This window comes from Giraffa tippelskirchi, chromosome 4, assembly GCF_054371585.1.
Source record: "Giraffa tippelskirchi isolate mGirTip1 chromosome 4, T2T-mGirTip1v1.2.pri, whole genome shotgun sequence".
In the NCBI taxonomy this organism is placed as follows: Eukaryota; Metazoa; Chordata; class Mammalia; order Artiodactyla; family Giraffidae; genus Giraffa; species Giraffa tippelskirchi.
In genome coordinates, this window is record NC_137278.1 from 12,772,434 (window position 1) to 12,792,668 (window position 20,235).

At 42.3% G+C, this 20,235-nt stretch overlaps 1 protein-coding gene and 1 long non-coding RNA gene across 2 annotated transcripts; one reads left to right on the forward strand and one right to left on the reverse strand.

Annotated features, from left to right (window-relative positions):
* Nucleotides 1-997: 997 nt before the first annotated feature.
* LOC145545076 (uncharacterized) lies at nucleotides 998-10,547 on the reverse strand. Its single transcript, XR_014081852.1, has 2 exons — nucleotides 9,461-10,547; nucleotides 998-1,339 (listed from the first exon to the last, which is right to left on the reverse strand). It is a non-coding gene; the product is annotated as an uncharacterized LOC145545076 (long non-coding RNA).
* On the forward strand, nucleotides 10,171-18,875 carry PDCL (phosducin like). Its single transcript, XM_081588738.1, has 4 exons — nucleotides 10,171-10,302; nucleotides 12,086-12,262; nucleotides 16,215-16,396; nucleotides 16,534-18,875. The coding sequence occupies exons 2-4, from the start codon at nucleotides 12,091-12,093 to the stop codon at nucleotides 17,083-17,085; spliced, it is 906 nt and encodes a 301-aa protein (XP_081444864.1). The 5' UTR covers nucleotides 10,171-10,302; nucleotides 12,086-12,090; the 3' UTR covers nucleotides 17,086-18,875.
* The last annotated feature ends 1,360 nt before the right edge of the window (nucleotides 18,876-20,235 follow it).

Genomic DNA, 20,235 nt, shown 5'->3' on the forward strand with positions numbered 1-20,235 from the left:
GTCTGGCTCTAGGTGAGTGATCACACCATCGTGATTATCTGGGTCTTGAAGATCTTTTTTGCACAGAGTGCTACTTGAAACAGATATTTTAACCCAAGAGACTGGATGAGATCAACTGAAGTTTTTTGCTTGTTTGTTTTTAAACTTGATATCCTGAAATAATTATAGATTCACAGGAATTTGCAAAAAATAATACAGAGAGGACCAGTGTACTCTTCATACAGTTCTCCCAATGGTAGTCTCTTATGTAACTAGACTATAATACCAAAACCAGGAAATTGATATTAGTCACAATCTACGGAACTTTTTCAGATTTCACCAGCTTTCACATGCATTCATTTGTGTGTGTGTTGTGTGTATGTGTAGTTCTGTTCTGTTTTATCACATGTAGGTCTGTGTGGAACCACCACAGCTCTTGATAACAGAACTGAAAAAAACAATTTTTCTGTCATCTCAGTGGTCCTTCGTGTTACCTATCCCTTTATATTCATGTCCATCCCCCTCCCTTACCCCATTCTCCTATTGCTATCTTCTGGTAACCATTGACCACTTTTCAACCTGTGTAATCTTGTCATTTTGAGAATGTTATATAAGTGAAATTATGCAGAATATACCCTTTTGAGATTGGCTTTGTTCACGCAGCCTGATTCCCTTGAGATCCATCCAAACTGTTGCATGTCTTAGTAGTTTCTTCTTTTTATTGCTGAGTAGTATACCATGATATGGACATTCCACATTTTGTTGAAACATTCACCCATTGAAGAGCATTTGGGTGATTTTCTCACTATTACAAATAAAGCTGCTATGAACATTTGTGTACATGTCTTTGTGTGGACATTGTTTTTTTGTTTGTTTGTTTCTGAAGTGTTTCTTGAGCAAGTAGATTAGTGTACCTGGTCTACTTCTGAAGGAAATGAATAAATTATATGGTTTTAACTTAAAAATGGACAAATTCCTGCAAAATACAATTTACCAAAACAGATACAGGATGAAAAAAGAAAACTGGAATAACTCTTTTATTAGTTACCTATTTTCACATAACAAGAGTATCCTCAAATTTAGTGGCTTAACGCAAAAACATTATTTCATAGTTTCTATAGGTCAGGAGTCTGCACATGACTTAGAGGAGTACCCTGTTCTGGATCGCTCTCACAACCTCGGTGTTGCAGTCTAGGTCTTAACGGGCTCTGTAGTCATCTCACGACTCTCCTGATCAAAGGTCTGCTTCCAAGCTCCCTCCGCTTACTGTTGGTAGGGTTCAGTTCCTCCTGAATGTTGGAATGAGGCCTCAGCTTTTCATTGGCTGAAGCTTGCCCTCAGTTTTCTGCCCCTTCTGCCCCTGTAGGGGAGATGACAATCAAATGGTAGCTTGGCTCAGCAGACCAAAAGAGCCCAGAATAAGTAGGGGGTGGGGCCAGGTGGCATGAGTTATAAAGAAGTCACAATCTTTTTTTGATAGGTAAGAAGTGGATTTATTTAGAGAGAAACACACTCCACAGACAGAGTGTGGGCCATCTCAGAAGGGCAAGAGGCCTCGAAATAAGGCATGGTTAGTTTTTATGGGCTGTGTAATTTAATAGGCTAATAATGAGTGGGAGCATTATTCCAACTATTTTGGGAGGAGCAGCAGAGTCACAATCTTTTATAACCTAATCTTGGAAGCTTATTTAACTTATATGCAGAGTACATCATGCAAAATGCCAGGCTGCATGAAGCGCAAACTGGAATCCAGATTGTTGCGAGAAACAGCAATAACCTCAGATACACAGATGACACCACCCTTATGGCAGAAAGAGAAGAACTACAGAGCCTCTTGATGAAAGTGAAAGAGGAGAGTGAAAAAGCTGGCTTAAAAACTTCACATTCAAAAGACTAAGATGATGGCATCTGGTCCCATCACTTCATGGGAAATAGATGGGGAAACAGTGGAAACAGTGGCTGACTTTATTTTTTGGCGCTCCAAAATCACTGCAGATGGTGACTGCAGCCATGAAATTAAAAGACGCTTGCTCCTTAGAAGAAAAGCCATGACCAACCTAGACAGCTTATTAAAAAGCAGAGATATTAAAGGTCTCTCTGGTCAAGGCTATGGTTTTTCCAGTAGTCATGTATGGATGTGAGAGTTGGACTATAAAGAAAGCTGAGTGCAGAAGAATTGATGCTTTTGAACACTGTGGTGTTGGAGAAGACTCTTGAGAGTCCCTTGGACTGCAAGGAGATCAACCCAGTCCATCCTAAAGGAAATCAGTCCTGAACATTCATTGGAAGGACTGATACTGAAGCTGAAGCTCCAATACTTTGGCCACCTGATGCAAAGAACTGACTCCTTAGAAAAGACCCTGACGCTGGGAAGGATTGAAGGCAGGAGGAGAAGGGGACGACAGAGGATGAGATGGCATCACCGACTTGATGGACGTGAGTTTGCACAAGCTCTGGGAGTTTGGTGATGGACAGGGAAGCCTGGCGCGCTGCAATCCATGGGGTCGCAAGGACATGACTGAACTGAATCTTGGAAGCAACATCCCATCAGTTTTGTCATTATTCCTTAGAAACAAATCACTAGGTCCAGACCACACTCAGGGACTGATATAGCTCCCAAAGACCCATACCTCCTGGTACTCGTATTCTGGTGTGATCCCCTCACCTCTGTGTGGACTGGACCTGGTGACTTCTCTACTCCCATCAGGAGGTAAAAACCATAGAGGGGCTGTATGATACAAAACAATTATTACAATCTAGTCAGTGAGTGACTATAATATTAATGAAAATTCCATATGGTACCCTATGGCTTAGGGAGAGTAGCTAAGGAAGGACAAACTTGTCTTCCTAGTTTAATTTTACTTAGGTTTTGAAACAGATTTTCAAAAAAAATGTTTATTCATTTATTTGGTTGCACTGGCTCTTATTTGTGACACATAGGATCTTCAGTCTTCAGGGTGGCATGCAAACTCTTAGTTCCAGCATGTGGGATCTGGTTCCCTGGCCAGGGATTAAACCCAGGTCCCCTGCATTGGCAGCATGGAGTCTTAGCCACTGGACCACCAGGGAAGTCCCAGATTTTTTTTTTAGAATAAAACATAGTGAGCATGTATTGGCAGAAAAAAGGAAAGGAAGGACAAACTTGGAAAGGGGATCTCTTATGAAGACTGGGGGGCAGATCTCATTGGAGACCATGAGGTTCAGCCCGCTGGGCAGAAGAGAAGTTTGCTGGTTTGCCCAGCCTGGGACTGGGCAAGTAAAAAGCAAGGTTCCGGACCGCAAGCGAGCCTGCAGAGGAAAACTGGCGCCAGTGCAGACAGGAAGCCTTTGGCTGCCAATGCAGGCAGGAGCCCTTCAGGGCAGTGACTTCCCTGTTGAGAGGGCTGCAGGCTCTCTTAGTTCTAGACCAGAGGGAGGCTGCAGGATAACCACATGTACTGGGCCCATGTCTGGGGAAGAACTCCACTGGATGTCCTTATGGCCGTACCACTGACCACAGCCCCTCCTCCTCCAGTGCCCACTACTGAGAAGTTTATTGCACTCACTGCAAAGGAGAGATGCATAAAGGAATCCTGTGCATTCTTACAAAGCAAGAAGAGTGAATTGAGAGCTGAGACAGATTATTTACTGCTACAGGAACCATTTTAGAAGCTGCCTGCCATAACTGTGTTATCTACTGAACAAGTGAAATTCATTATGAAAAGCTTCCCACAAGGAAACTTCAGGCCCCCAGTGGTTTCCCAGGTGAATTCTATTAAACATTTAAGGCTGAAATAATGTCAATTTCACAGAAGCTCTTTCAGAAAATGGAGAAGGAGAGAACTTCCTAACTAGTTTCATTAGACCAATAAAACCCTGGCATCAAAACCTGACAATAACTTCACAAAAAATTACAGCTCAATATCCCTTGTGAACACAGATGCAAAAATCCTTAAAATGTTAGCAAATCCAGATACTTATATATGTAAATTATAATCCGTCATATCCAAACAGGGTTTATCTCAGGAATGTAAGACTCATATTTGAAAAGCAATCAGTGTAATCCACCATCTTAATCAGAATATAGGTTTTATATATTCTTGCACATGTGCTCAGTCGTGTCCAACTCTTTGAGACCCCTGTGGAGTGTAGCCCACCAGGGTCCTCCATCCCTGGGATTCTCCAGGCAGGACTACTGGAGTGGGTTGCCATTTCCTACCCTAAGGGATCTTCCTGACCCAAGGATTGAACCTGGAACCCATGTCTCTTGCATCTCCTGCACTGGCGGGCATATTCTGTACCACTGTACCACCTGGGAAGCCTCGTATCTGTTACTACACATGCTCAAAATCTAATGAAGCTCTGTCCTGACTGGCTTATAAAGATTAAAAATGTATATGTAAATAAGAGAAACCCAAATATTTCTAAAAAAGAGAAAGTATTTTGCTTCTTACATTTTAAATATTTGGGCTATTTAAAGAAAAATATTGTCACTAAAATATTGTTGTCAAAGCTATGAAAGCAAAGAGGTTTCCTGATTTTCTCAGATGCTCTCACCAAAACCTTAAAAAGAAATTTAATTGCTTCTTAAAGACAATCTAACATCTAAAGCAAATTTCAGTTTATAAAATTAAAGCCTACACTAAAGATACCATTTTTAAAACTTTAAAAAGTATCTATTATATAAGGAAGTAGCCCTCACTGGTTTTACATTCATTAATACAAAAACAAAAAGTTGTTTAGTCTAATTTCTAAATAAGAAAGATATATTCAATTGCCACAAATTGGCCCCATTCTGACAGAGAGAGGAAGGTAAAGAGAAAGGTTATTTTAAACAATTCTCACACTGGTTGATGTTATCCAAAACTATTAATATTTCTCAACCTTTAATATTTTTATAACAAAAATAATCCAAACAACAGGGACAAATTTGTTCTAAATTTACAAAAATACTGGTTGAAAAACTTTATCTGGGAAACTCAGTGGAGGACCAAGTCTTGTTTTATCTCCAGTTGATTATAATCTGGAAAAATGGTAAGGGTGGAGTAAGCCTGGGAATCCAGCCTCGAGGCATTTAAGTATTTCAGTTACTTCAAAATTTTAAATATGTTTAATAATAGTTGGCAAATCTGGTTGGATCATGAGTTTTCCCTTGATAAAAGGCAAATGCTTTAACAGCTCATGGATTTTGCTTTTCCCACTAGGAAATACCTTCAATACTCTCTATGAATAAACAAAAACCTTACATTACAGGTAAAATACTTCAAAAACTATAAATTACACATGGTACTCTCATTAAAAGGAAATGTCACTCTCCACATTACCCCTAAATACTGGTAAGATAAACTGAGTGGTCCTGGGGAATACTGTTCACTGACTCAGGTACACAGTCATATTCCTGATGGATGCAAATGACATTCCCAGCAAGCATACAACTGGATAACCCCTCTATAATACACAAGAGAACAAAGGCATCAAAAGAGATCAATGAAAATCAGTATTAAAACTGTACATTTACATTTATACTTAAATGTTTTATTAGTTTTCTCTTACTCTTACTTTTTTACCTTTTGTTGATTCCTGTTTTCTGTCCGCTCAACTCTTTAAGCTAATTTACTTTTTGCAAAAAATTACAACGATAGCTATTCTTTCTGGCTTTTAATTATGTTATCTAACTTTGAAAATCCTCTAAAATATTACCAACCTAAATATGTCTCCATACTTAACTGGCTTTCAGTCCCCCTAAGGAGAACTTTACAGGGTGGACCCCTCAGCCTCTTGGTATGGTATTCATGTTCTTGTATAATCCCTTCCCCTTGAGTGTGGGCTGGATTCACTGGCTCACTTCAAATGAAAATAATACAACCGAAGTGGTGGGTGTAACTTTGAAGGTTAGGTTATAAAAGACTGATTTCTATCTTGGTCTTGGATTCTCCCTCTGTCCCTTTCTCTCTCTCTCTCATAGATAACAAGGGCATTTAGGAAGCCAACCCAGATGGTAAAGAACAGAGGTCTGCCAGCAACCATGGACGTCAGCTTGAAAGTGGATCTCTGTTGCCCCAACTCCCCACTTGAGAATAAGACCTCAGTCCCAGCAACAGTTTGACTGCAACATTATAAGAGATCTTGAGCCAGAGGCACCAAGCTAAGCCATGCCCAGAGCCCTGGCGCACATACACTGGGAGATATGAATATTGTTTAAGTCTCTCAATGTTGGGGAAATTTGTTCTACAGCAACAGATAACTAAGGCAGGTACACTACACTTATTCACATTTCTTGGAACCTTGGGATATTTTTAAAAAAGGAATAAAATGGGATTTATAATACAAACTATGGCCCTATTTTCTCATACATATAGGAATTGTTGCATGGTTTTAAAACTTACACCAATTAAATTCAGGCAATAATTAATACTTACCAGCACATCCTCAGGACTAAAATTCTCATAAATGAAAGTGGCCTTCACATGATTACAACATCAAAATATGACCTGTATTTTGAACATATTTCTCTGAAAATACTGACGAGAAGTTGAGAAAATTTTGATGAGGAAATTGGCTCAACATAGTAGAGGTGCTTACAACAGACAGAGACAACCTGTTCTCAGTACTTCACAGTTTTCTGCAGAATCTATAAATAGCTAACATTGTTTTCATTGATGCCTTGAGCCAGCCAGCTCCAGGGCAGGCTGCCTAGACTGACTGCTTTGCAAAATGCTAGCTTGTCAGTTTCCCTATAGAAAAGCAGACAAGACTCATGGTTTCCAGACATCCCACATCTCCTTGCTCTCTTTTATAAATCCTCCCTTTTAAAAGCCCTGTTGACAAGCACCTATTGATTCTCTTTCATATGAGTAAATCTGTTTGCATATAATTAACTTCTTCCATATTATTCTTTGACAGGGGTATACATAGAAGGAGTCTACGAAAAGGTGTCAAAAGGTTGAACCTGGGACATTCTCTTATTTAGAGGTCAGAAGCGAAGCAGTTAATGAGGGTATCAACGAAGTTGGAAAAACTAGGAGAAGGTATCCTTCAGAAAACCAAGAGAAGAAAGCCAGAATACTGGAGTGGGTAGCCTATCCCTTCTCCAGGGGATCTTCCTGACCCAGGAATCGAACAAGGATCTCCTGCATTGCAGGAGAATTCTTTACCAACTGAGCTATCAGGGAAGCCCATTATTCAGGAAACCAAGAGAAGAAAGCATTTCCAGAAGGAGGAATAATTAATTGTCAAATGTTGTTGAGTGGTTCCATCCAGGATTTGGTGACTTGGAAGTCACCCGTTACCCCAACAGGTGCGGTTTCAGTGGACTGGGGGCAACAGAAGCCTAACTGAAGTAGGATGAGGAGAGAATGAGGGATCTATTGGTTCTGGCTGTAAAGGACATCAGAGAAATGAAATGTGGTTGGAGAGGCATGGTGAAGGAGGAAAGTGAGAGTTGATTTTTCAAAAAAAATGTTAAGTTTTGGAACATAATAGATAATACTTTCAGATGATTAAAAATTACACATAAAACATTATATATAAAAAGTCTCTCTCCCACTCCTGATTCCCATTTGAATTATTTCCTGTATATTCTTCGATGTTTTTCTTCCTGCACACATAAGAAAATGGTATTATTTGTCCCTATTTTTATTGCAAAAGGCAGGAAACTAATACACAATGTTCTCCATGTTCCTCTTTTTTTTTTTTTTACAAACTAAACAATACATACATGCAACTATATCGATAGGATAAACTTTCTGGAGTGGGATTGCATATGCTAAAGGCACATTGATAGATATTTCTCAATTGCCACCGGTAAGAGTTGTATCAACTTACACTCCTATCAGTCATGTATTCCCCACAGTCTCATGGAGTGTGATCAAACTTTTTTGATTTTTAACAAGCTGAACAGTGGAAAATGGTATCTCAGAGGATTTTCTTTTAGAGATGAAAACTAGGAACAGAAAGAAAGCCTGAATATGCAGGGGAGAGAGAGGGGAAGAACCTGCAGAAGATTCCTTTTCTAGGCTGGAGGAGCAGAATCCACTGCACTGGTGATTCATTTCATAGACCCAGATGCAGGGGGTTGTTGGTACATTTTGAGGGTACAAGTCTCTACTGATTGCTTCTGCTTCTCACTTGAAATAAGAATCCAGGTCATAAGGTAATAAGCCAGGACAGGGGAAGGAGTGTTGAAGATGTGAAAGACCAGATGTGAACTGCTTTGCTTAGAAGGTAAGGGAATAGTCTGCCCGGGGCAACTAGGATTGCTGAGTGGCTCTGAAGGCCCCCTTGAGACTTGCAGCCTTAAACTGAAAGTGAATTTTGAAGGAAAAGAAGCCTCCATGCATGAAGAAGACCACTGCTTCAGGGAGATGTGAGAGAAAAAAAAAAAGCAAAGCATTTTCTGGTGGTGGTTTAGTCGCTAAGTCATGTCCGACTCTTGCAACCCCATGGACTGTAGCCCATCAGGCTCCTCTGTCCACAGGATTTTCCAGGCAAGAATACTGGAGTGGATTGCCATTTCCTTCTCCAGGGGATCTTCCTAACCCGGGAATCAAACCCGGGTCTCCTGCATTGCAGGCAGATTTTTTTACCGACTGAGCTATGAAGGAAGCCCAAGCATTTATCTGGTATGGATGTGAGAGTTGGACAGTGAAGAAAGCTGAGCCCCAAAGAATTGATGCTTTTGAACTGTGGTGTTGGAGAAGACTCTTGACAGTCCCTTGGACTGCAAGGAGATCCAACCAGTCCATCCTAAAGGAGATCAGTCCTGGGTGTTCATTGGAAGGACTGATGTTGAAGCTGAAACTCCAATACTTTGGCCACCTCATGCAAAGAGTTGACTCATTGGAAAAGACCCTGATGCTAGGAAGGATTGGGGGCAGGAGGAGAAGGGGACGACAGAGGATGAGATGGTTGGATAGCATCACCGACTCGATGGACATGGGTTTGGGTAAACTCCGGGAGTTGGTGATGGACAGGGAGGCCTGGCGCGCTGCGATTCACAGGGTTGCAAAGAGTCGAACACAACTGAGCGACTGAACTGAAGTAACAAATATTTTGGCAGACTATTGCTGGGTGCTGGCTTGTCACTTACTTTAAAAAAAATTATTATTATTATTTTTGGCCACCAAGCAAAGTGTGGGATCTTAGTTAATTGACCAGAGAAGGAACCAGGGGTCCCCTGCATTGGGAGTGCAGAGTCTTAATCACTGAACCACCAGGGAAGTCCCTGGCTTGTTGCTTAAAGAAGATCACAAGTATATTTAAGTTGGCTGTTCACAGAATCCGATTAAGGTAAGATTATTCATTCTGCAAACAAAAATACAAAAAGTTACCATAGGATCTCTTTATATGGACTTTTCCTAAATTTGGGGATGGGCGTTTTGACTCTTGATAGCCTGGACAAACAGCTTCTCAGAAAAACATGCACATATACAAATTTGCAGACAAATGCAGGTGGTTTAGAATCACAAATGAATCTCCCAACTTTTAGGGAAACAAAACTTACCTATATTTTAAACAGTGTGCTGTTTTAGTATATTTTGAATGATTCAATTTACACAAAGCTTTCTAGGAGCTACTTCATGTTGTGTATTTGATGCCTCAATAAGGGCTCAGAATCTGAAATCATTTTACCTTTCCAAAAAGTTCAAAAAATAGTATAGAGTTCCTCTATACTCTTCTCCCAGAATTCCCTGAAGTTTACATCTTACATAACTGTAGCACAATTATAAAAACTATTGATAATAATATTATTTCTTGATACACCTTATTCAAATTTCATCAGCTGTCTCATTCAAGTCCTTTTTCTGTACCGGAATCCAACACAGGATTTCACTTTGCGTTTAGTTGTCTCGGACTTGACTTTCTTCTTCTTTTAATCCAAAGTGGCTGTGTGTTCTTGGGCAAAATTAATGTCCAAGCCTTTCTTCTGTCTTACTAGACGTGATGTGATTAACAATGAATAAAAATACATGTGGAATGTTTTCGAACACGTCAAAGACAACGAAATTGTTCTTACTGCTCAAAGCTTATTGTGGCCTTTCTTTCAAATTAAAACAAAAATAAAGCAAATAGAAGAGTATCAGTATTGTCGAGAAGTTTGTCCTGAAGTAGGACCCGTAACTTCCCGCTCGGCCGGGCTGGATGCGCTTCCTCTAATTGGGCAGCGTGTGTCCGCGCTGACGCAGGAAGGCTGCCCCATTGGTCCGCGCAGTCGGGACTCAGGCGGCTTTTCTCTTCGTGCACTAGGTGCTAAGCCACTTCTCTTCCTCCAGCCGAGCGTTACCCTTCTTTCCGAAGTGCCAGCCTGAAGGATCGGACTGAACTAGGCCGGGCAACTACACTGAGGTCAGCCGGGAAGAAGCGGCGGGGATAGGGTATGAGGTGGGAGGTGGCAGAGTACAGGTGGTCGGCAAGCCTGGACGAGATGGCCCGGTCGGCGCGACCCCTGGAGCCCCAGGGTCTTCGCCGGTTCCCGGCTCCCTCTGCTGGCCCCACGTCCCTCGGGCTCCCCCAAGGTCCCGCGCCTCTCTGCAGCCCTACTGCGGGCCCCGCCCTCGACTACTTCCCCCGAAAGGCCCCGCCTCCCCCGCGAGCCCTCTCGCGGGCCCCGCTTCGGCCCCTCCCCTTAAAGGTCCCGCCTCCCCCGCGGGCCCCGCTTCGGCCCCTCCCCTTAAAGGCCCCGCCTCCCCGCGAGCCCTCCCGCGGGCGCCGCCCTCGGCCCCTCCCCTTAAAGGCCCCGCCTCTTTTCCATGCCCTCCGCTGGCACTGGCATTGCCGCCGCCTCCCCAAGGCACCGCCCTCACCGTGTACGCACCCTACCGAGTCTCTTGTCTTCTCACCTTGCACCGCCTGGGCCCCTCTGCCTCTTTAAGTTAGGTTTGGTCCCGTTTCTCTCACCGCTCCCCGCTCCCGGCTTTGTTCCTGCACCTTTTTTTCTCAGCCCTGCCACTTTGCACCGCCCCTCTTCGTCTGGCTGCCCGGGTCCCTGGATATCCCCACAGATCCGAGCTGTCTCTGTGAACTTGGCAAATTGTGCAGAGGCCTCGTGCTGGGCATTGGCGATCTCTTGTTTTCAAGACCTCCTCGCCCGGTGGAAGTCACTTTGTTATGGAGTCTTAACCGGGGCGTGGATGCCTGTAATCTAGGAAGCATGGTATTGCAATATTTATAGGAAGGCATACTGGAGTTACAGTCCCTCCTGGTGAGATCCTTAGGCAGACCTGTGAGGGACTAAGCTGTACCTTTCTCCCCAAATGTCCCAGGCTTCTTCTGATGCAGAAGCTTGGCTCTTACATGGTCCTTTAAACACTGGTGGTATGGTGGTTTAGTCGCTAAGTCGTGTGCAGCTCTTGCGATCCTATAGACTGTGGCGCTCCAGGCTCCTTTGTCCATGGGATTTCCTAGGCAGGGATACTGGAATGGGTTGCCATTTCCTTCTCCAGGGGATCTTCCTGACCCAGCGATCGAAGGGGCGTCTTCTGCATTGCAGGTGGTCTCTTAGCCGACCGAGCCACATTAGGAAACTTAAACACTGGGGAATTATTAAATCTTGTCATGGGCTCCTCTTTTAACCAAAGTTGGTAGGGTTTTCTAACCCTCACTGGGAAGTGGAAGGCAAGAGATAAATGAGTGATGGGCTTAGACAAGCAGTGTCTCAGCATCCCACTCTTGTTGCTTCTTTTTGGATTTTTTCCTGAGAATTCTAATCCAATTTTTCAATTACCAGCAGTCTTGCTTGGTAGGTAAACCAAAAAGTATGTGTAGATAAAAATCTTCAGTCACTCTATAGATTCCTCCAAGCCACCACCCTACTTCAGGGTATACTGTGTGTACACTGTGTATACTGTTCAGAAGACAGTGACCCACACCTTCAGTCTCTCGGAGTTAGGAACCCCTTGGATCTGAGCCTAGCTCAACTGTTTGCTATAAACTTTCGGCAGTGAAACTTTCCTCATAAGCCCTGTCACAGGATCATTGTGTAGATTTGCTGAGATCCTGCTTGTGAAAACAGTCACTTTAAGGGTCTTATAAATAGTAGGATCTGAGCACAGGTGAGCCCCCAACTCTTCAGATTCATGTCTGTCTGATTCAAGCCGGCTAAGAGCCTGCTGTTGTCGCCCTCTCGCAGGCACGATGACGACCCTGGATGATAAGTTGCTGGGGGAGAAGCTGCAGTACTATTACAGCAGTAGTGAGGAGGAGGACAGTGACCATGAGGACAAGGACAGAGGCAGAGGTGCCCTGGCCGGCAGTTCCATGCCTGCAGACGCGGACTTGGCAGGCGAAGGCATCTCAGTTAACACAGGTACTGGAAATCCTGGGCTCTGGGAGTAGGTTTTTTTTTTTTTTTTAATATTTATTTATTTATTTAGGCTGTACCAGGTCTTAGTTGCAGCATGGAAACTCTTAGTTTTAGCATGTGGGATCTAGTTCCCTGACCAGGGATCAAACCTGGGTCCCCTGCGTTGGGAGCACAGAGTTTTAGCCGCTGGACCACCAGGGAAGTCCCGGGAGTAGGTTTTAAAAATGTCCATTAAATATGTATCGGAAGTCTCATGATCATTAAATATGTATCAGAAGTCTCATGATCACTTTTCTTTGATTCCAGTCACACATCCAGAGAAAACCCAGTGTTACCATTTCACAGTGCTTCTAGCCATTGCACTGCACAATACTGACATGTATGCATAGCAGTGTGCTGATGATTCAAATAGCCTGGCCTGTGTTTTGAGTCTAGCTTCTCAAATGAATAGGTGTTTGATATCCCATAAATCATGGGTATGAGTATATTGGTAATATTAATTCCTAGCCATGGCATATTTACACTCCTACATTTTATTATTTCCAAATTGCTGTCAGTTGAGCTGGTACTGGTTTGTAGTTTAAGCAGGAGTGTGACAGTTCCCATATACATGACATTGTGCTGTGTTACCAAACTTTTTTGATACCCTGATGCCATCCTGATGGATGGCAAATGGCACTTCACTGTAGTTTTAGTTTTTATCTTTTTAGAAGTGACAAGTCTTCTTAAAAAAATTTTATTTATTTTTAATTGGAGGTAGTTGCTTTACAATATTATGTTGGTTTCTGCCATACATTAACATGAATCAACCATAGTTATACATATGTCCCCTCCCTCTTGAACCTCCATTCCACCCCTCTAGGTTGGGAGTGACGAGTCTTTTTTTTCTAATTTTAAAGGATACCTTCATATACTTTGCTCATTTTCAAAATTGGGTACTTGGTCTTTTTCTTCTTAGGAAACTATATATTAAGGAAATTAATCTGTGGTTTGAGTTGCAAATATTTCTATTTTATTGTTTGTCTCTTGGTTTTTGTTCTTTTCCTGGCAGAAAGTGGTTTTTTTTTTTCAATTGTTATGTACTTGAAAGCATTATTTTATAGTTTCTTAGTTTTATTTCTTATGTAAAAGCCCTTTCTCCACTCCAGGATTATTAGAAAAGACTCCCATGCCTTTTAAAAAAAGTATTTTTATGATTTATTTTGTTTGTTTAACACTTAACTGTTGATTTATTTGAAATTCATTTTAATTGGTAGGACTCCAACTTAATTTTTTTCATATTGCTACCCAGTTGTTTCAATATCACATACTGAATAAGCCATCTTTTCTCCATTGCTTTTTGTTTGTTTTTATTTTTATTGGGTCTAGGGGATGGGATGGGGAATACCTCTGTAAGTGATGCCCCACTAGGAAGATGTCCATTCTAACTTTCCGGGGATAGCTTTCAGAGCTTTTTCGTTTTCTTGGAGCCTCTGCTCTTGCTGGCAGCAGCCTCTTCAGGTCCACTGCTGAGTGGCTCCTCCTTGGAAGACAGTTTCCGCTTTTTCTTGGGGACCCTCTTGTTTTCTGACTCATCAGGGTCAGTAACTGGTTCCTCTTTGGGAAAAATTTCTTTCTCTTGGGAAGACTTCCAGCACCAGCTGTCTCTTTAAGATCACTACTAACTAGCTCTTCCTTGGAAAAAGATTTCTTTTTCTTGGGTTTGGAAAAAGAGACAGATGGGTCTTTCATTCCATTCTCCTGAAGAGCCTCCTGGGGATTTTGCTTTTGCTTCTTCTTGGGTCTTTCACTTGTCTCCTCACACTCCTCCGGGGCGCTGCTATTTTCTGAAGAAGCCGGGGCAGTTGCAGCCAGCCTTTTCTTTTCCTTCTTCAAGCATTTCTTCTCCTGTTTCTTGAGCTTCCTAGTAATCTCGGCAGCTGCTTCCTCTGCCTGAACCATTGCCTCCTTCATGACATCCAGATTCTTTCGGGGAATCTCTCCAGTCTCATAGAAGGACAGCCGCTCCTCACCTTGTTCTCGAAGCTCCTCCTCAAAAACACTGGTGGGCACCTCAGAGAAGCAATCGATTCGTGAGGCAATGCTGCATTTGTTTGCCAGGTATCGGGAGATGCAACCTTTGTTCTTGGCAGCTGCTCGGTCAGTGAAGGTAGAGGGAAAATGAGTCTGTGTTTTGGGGTCTTACCCCTTGTCTTCAAGGCTCTGGAAACTTGGTCCCTTTGCTGGGCCCAGGGAATCACTCAGACACCAGGACTGGCCATTTCTCCATTGTTTTGAAATGCCAGTTCTGTCTTGTACTGAATTTCTGCTTGTGTTTGCATCTTTGGCTGTACTTGGTAGTCTCTCCCACTGATTTGTCTTTTAATATCACAGTGTTGTTTTTCTGTTTTAATTATCTGTTTATAGCTGCACTGGGTCATTGTTGCTTCTCAGGGGCTTCTAGTTGCCGTGCTCGGGCTTCTCATCGCAGTGGCTTCTCTGGTTGTGGAGCACAGGCTCTGGGGCCCATGGGCTTCAGTACTTGTGGCGCACGGGCTTAGTTGCTCTATAGTCCGTGAAATCCTCCCGGACTAGGGATTGAACCCCTACCCCCTACTTTGGCAGGCGGATTCTTCACCACTGGACCACCAGGGAAGTCCTCCCACACTGCTTTAATTATTCCGTTATAATATGTTTTAGTATCTGGTAAGCCTGGTCCCCATACAGTACTCTTCTATGTCATTATTTTCTTAACTTCTGCTTTCTTATTTTTCCAAAGGAGCGTGCACACGTGTGTGATCACATATTTTCATCAGAAATGCATTAAATATATGGATGAATTTAGGGATAATGATGCCCTTGTGATGTTGTGTTTTCCTAGTCAGGAATATGGTGTTGCTTTTCCATTTATTCAGGTCTTTCTTAGTGTTTCTTGGCAGCAATTTAAAGTTTCTTCACACAGATATTTATATTTTTTTTCCCTGTGACGACAAATAAACCTTGACCTCCCAGTCTCATGTCTTGTGACAACAAAGGTTTATTTCTCAGTCATGTTACGTGCTGCCCGTATAGATCACCAGCAGCCTTGCTTCTGCTTCATATGTCCTGTCATTCCGGGAACTAGGCTGAAGGAGCAGCCCCTTTGGGGACACACTGTTCTCATGACCAAGTGTAGAGAAAGAGAGGGCTGTTGGAGATATATAACGGCTCGTTAAAGTTTTTGCTCAGAATTCAGTGGCCACAGTAAGTCACATGGCCAAGCCCTGCGTCAGTGGGCTGGGGATACATGTTTTCATCCCAGAGGTGGTATTACAAGTCATGTGGTAAGGGGCAGGGCTATATAGCATGGGAGCTGGGAGGTTTGGGTTAGTTTGAATAATAGGACAACCTGCCGCAATCTTGTTATAAAAAGTCAGATAATGCAAGTGTGGAAATAAAAAAGTAAAAGTTCTCTCTCACCAGTCTCCTTAGATCTTACTTCCTCAACATATCCACTGTTAACAGTTTACCTATTTTTCTGGCCCTTTTTCTACATGCAGATATAGAGGTCATACAAATGTACATGCACATATACAAATATATGTAAATATTTATACATGAACATATAGTTCTTTTTCTAAAAATTGGAGGATCATACCATGATATTGTTTTGCATTTTACTTTTTCTTTTTTGACCTAATATGTTTACACACTTTTCATGGCAGGGAACCTATAGCTACCTTATTGTTTCTAAGATTTGCTTTATTTTCCTCTGAGTAGGTGAGTCTGAATTCATTTCACTCATCTCCTAACATTGGGTCTTAATGTGGCCCTTTAATTCTCGCACACTGTCCTGCCATGGACGTGCCTGTGTGTGGACCACGCTGCCCTGTGTGAGCATCCCTGTGGCGTTGATGGAGCCAGCTCTGGACAGATGTGCCCTGGCCCCTAATCCCTTGCTCATCCTTCGTCACCTCCACGTTCACCCCCAACTCAGGTCCAAAAGGCGTGATCAATGACTGGCGCCGCTTCAAACAGCTGGAGACAGAGCAGCGGGAGGAGCAGTGCCGGGAGATGGAGAGGCTGATCAAGAAGCTGTCTCTAAGCTGCAGGTCCCATCTGGATGAGGAGGAGGAGCAACGGAAGCAGAAGGACCTCCAGGAGAAGATCAGTGGGAAGGTAATTAGAAGCACCCAGGCCTTGCTCAGAAGCTACCCCTGATCTCCAGTATTATTAGCATGGCACCTCACATGTCTGTGTAACGTTTGTTGTTGTCGGGTTTACGTCTCTTACGCTTACTGCTGGTCCCCCCACAGATGACACTGAAGGACTTGGCGGTGATGAATGAGGACCAGGACGATGAGGAGTTCCTGCAGCAGTACCGGAAGCAGAGGATGGAAGAGATGCGGCAGCAGCTCTACCAGGGGCCCCAGTTCAAGCAGGTTTTTGAGATCCCCAGTGGAGAAGGGTTTCTGGACATGATCGACAAGGAGCAGAGGAGCACCCTCATCATGGTCCACATTTACGAGGACGGCATCCCGGGGACCGAAGCCATGAACGGTTGCATGCTCTGCCTGGCGGCAGAGTACCCGGCCGTCAAGTTCTGCCGGGTGAGGAGCTCGGTGATCGGGGCCAGCAGCCGCTTCACCAGGAATGCCCTCCCTGCCCTGCTCATCTACAAGGGGGGCGAACTGATTGGCAACTTTGTCCGTGTCACTGACCAGCTGGGGGAAGATTTTTTTGCCGTGGACCTTGAGGCTTTCCTCCAGGAGTTTGGATTGCTCCCGGAAAAGGAAGTGTTGTTGCTAACCTCTGTGCGTAACTCTGCCACCTGCCACAGTGAGGACAGTGATTTGGAAATTGATTGACCATCTGGGCTGATGGCATAGACCTCTCATGGTTTGGGCTGGAAGACACATGTCTGCGTGTTTATTTTCATTCTTTTGTGTGATCTTCCGGCTTTTCCCCCTGTTCTTCATAGTCCCTTTTATGATATGTCAGGTCAAGAAATTCTCCGATCAGATCAGTGTGCTGAATCACCTTGTGGTTAGCCATGAAGTGACTTAACATTGTATAAACAGGAAGCCAGCCTTTTGAACTGTTTACTTAAGATCCTCTAGCGTGACATCTCTGTTATTGTTTTCAGTCAATATTTACATAGCATCCTAAAGACAGTGTCCTGGAAATCGTCTTCAGATGGTCTCAGAGGTCTCTGCCAGGTCCGGGACTATAATCCTATAGTTAGTGTGTTATTTGCAACTTAAATACTACCTTTCCTTCATCAGTGATCATATTATATTCATGGGTAATCAGACTCATCGCCATAGAAGGCAGTTAAATTTTTTAACCCCAAGATTCTGTTCTCCCTAGGGTCTTGTTTAAAGGTTCTGGACCACATATGTTTGCCCCATCAACAGGGGTGACTTTTGCTGCTGGAGTCGATGTCCTGCTCAAGCGTTGTTAAGTCTACAGTAGGAGGAAGGATAGAGACAGACTTCCCTCTTGATGCCAGAAGACCAGCTTGACTTAAAAATTAGAGCTGGGATGGAGCTGGGAAGCCTTTTTAAAGAAAGATCTTTTGATAAGATACCCCTGCTCACCTTTTCTCTGTTTCTCTTTTATTTAGCAAGGTAAATTTTTGTTATTGTTGTTTAATGTAGCTTTTGTTAATTTTTTTTAATATTGGAAAAGTAACCAATATTCAAGAAAGGAAAATTTACCAAAATACAGAAGCAAAAAAAAGAAAATTTGAATAATCTCTAATCTTACTCCCTAGGATAAAACACTATTAATATTTTGGGATATTTCCTTCCAAGGTGTTTTCTTTGTATGCACAGACATTTTGTGTGCTTGTTGTTAAACAAAACAGTGGGATCATTCTGAACATACTGTTTTATAGTATGGTCAGCTAATATATCAAATGTTTTTCTGTGTTACTAAATACTCTTTTACAACATTTTAAAGTTGCTGTTTATTCCATTGTATAGATGTGCTGTAATTTGCTTGGTGGTTGTCTCTTAAAAACAACCTTCTAAGAGGTAGTTCCTCTTAAAAAGGAAAACAGCAAAGACTTTTTATTCAAAAAGAATTGATGTTCATTGTAGAAAATGTAACAGTAATTGTTAAACTAAAAAGAGATTTAAAAAGCCTTATAATTCCACCAACCAAAAATAATCCCTGTTACCATTTTACAGGTATCTTTCTGGTCTTCTTTCTGTGTGTTTATGATAATGATTGTCTTTTGAGTTTTTTTCCTCTTATTTTTTTACTTTGAACTATGTACATTGTATGGTCAGGAAAAATATAATCTGTAATTAAATGTTAGCTTTACATTCAATTTTGCTTTTCCTGGCTTTTTAGGAATTGACTAACTGTAATAGGGTCTTGACAGTATCTCTTGTAGTTAAGCAGAAAAAGAAACTGCATGGGTTTTTTTTTAATTAAAAAAAGCTTATTGTAGAAAGTATTTGGGAAGTATAGAAATTAGAAGCAGAGACAGCTGTTGTCAATGTTCTTGTTTATTCCTTCTAGCGTTTTCAATATTTTTAATAACATTGAGAGCTTATTGAATTTAGTTGTGTGTTTTAACTTAATATTGTATATCATAAATGCTTTGACATGTTAAATTCTAAATAAATAATTTTTAATGGCCTCATAATATTTCATCGTTTGGATAGGCCACTTTATTCAACCAGTTCCTTGATATTGGATATTTAGATTCGTAGCTTTTGGCTAAAACACGTAGCATCTTTGTATTTGGGGCTATATTTTGGATCATTTTCATAGTATAGACCTCTAGAAGAGGAATTATTGGGTAATAGACAGAAATATTTTAAAAGCTTTTACAAGCCATTTTCTGTTCTCATTGGAAATGAAAACATGCTCTCCCACCACCTTGACCTTGCCTTTCAAGAACAGAAATTCTGGGATAAGGTGAATAGGCATGGAATGGGGAAATCCTGTCCTGGGGGAAGTGCAAACAGCACAGGCTTTGGAGCCACACAGGTCAAATCCTGTCTGTTCCTCACTGGCGGTGGAACTTCTGGTGATGCACCTAGCCTTCTCGAAACTCAATTTCCTCACCTCGGCCATGGGAACAACAGTGCTTCATGGATTGTTCAGTTGTTTTCCATGTGTGATCCCAGAAGGGCAGTGTCGGCTTCACTGGGGAACTTGTTAGAAATGCAAAATCTCAGGCTTCCCGCCTGGACTAACTGTATCGGAAATTCTGGGAGTGGCCCAGCACACTTTTCACAAGCCCTCCAGGTGGTTCAAGTTTGAGGATCACCAACCTGTTGATTAAGGTGAGTGACAGCAGCTGTCAAAACAAGGGCTCACTGCTGCTGGTTTCCTTTTTTATTTGAGTAAGGGGAGGAAGGAGTTGAAACAGGAGAGCATTCAGGTCACTTCTCTTTGTTTACACGATCCTATTTTTTGGCCATGGACTTGGGAGAAGGAATGAGAAACTAATACGTGTCTGTTACAAACTATCTCGGTAGTTTTCCAGATTGCACTTTCCTCTGGAATGAAAATCCCATGAAGGCATGGACTTTATTTTCCTCCCGGTGTATGGCATACCCTCTATTCACTCTGGGACTAGGCTGACATTTACAGCTTTGTGGGCAAGATATATCCATACCTCAGTTTCCTCATCTGAGAAGTAAGGATGAGTAACATATGAGTTAATTCATAAAATACCTAGTCAGCCTTCAAATAAGTGCTGTTTTTATGATACCCAGCACCCACAACTGTGCCTGGCACTTGGTAAGAATTGAGTATTTAATAATGAATGTAAGGGCTCATTGAAGGCCACATCCTTTCGTGGTAAGAAATAGTAATGTTTCAAAGATGAAGAAACCAAGACTTTGCAGAGTTAAGTACCAATTCCAGGTTACACAGCTAGAGGGCAAGGCAAGGTTTAAACTCAGGTCTGTGGCATTCCAAAATGTATACTATTTGTATGATGCTTGTTCTTAGCAAAGAAAGCAAAATGATCAAATGTCAATAAAATGATCAAT

Coding starts and splice junctions, on each gene's coding strand:
- PDCL (XM_081588738.1), top strand. CDS start 12,091: ATGACGACCCTGGATGATAAGTTGCTGGGGGAGAAGCTGCAGTACTAT. Junction 12,263..16,214: donor AGGCATCTCAGTTAACACAG/GTACTGGAAATC, acceptor CCCCCAACTCAG/GTCCAAAAGGCGTGATCAAT. Junction 16,397..16,533: donor AGGAGAAGATCAGTGGGAAG/GTAATTAGAAGC, acceptor GTCCCCCCACAG/ATGACACTGAAGGACTTGGC.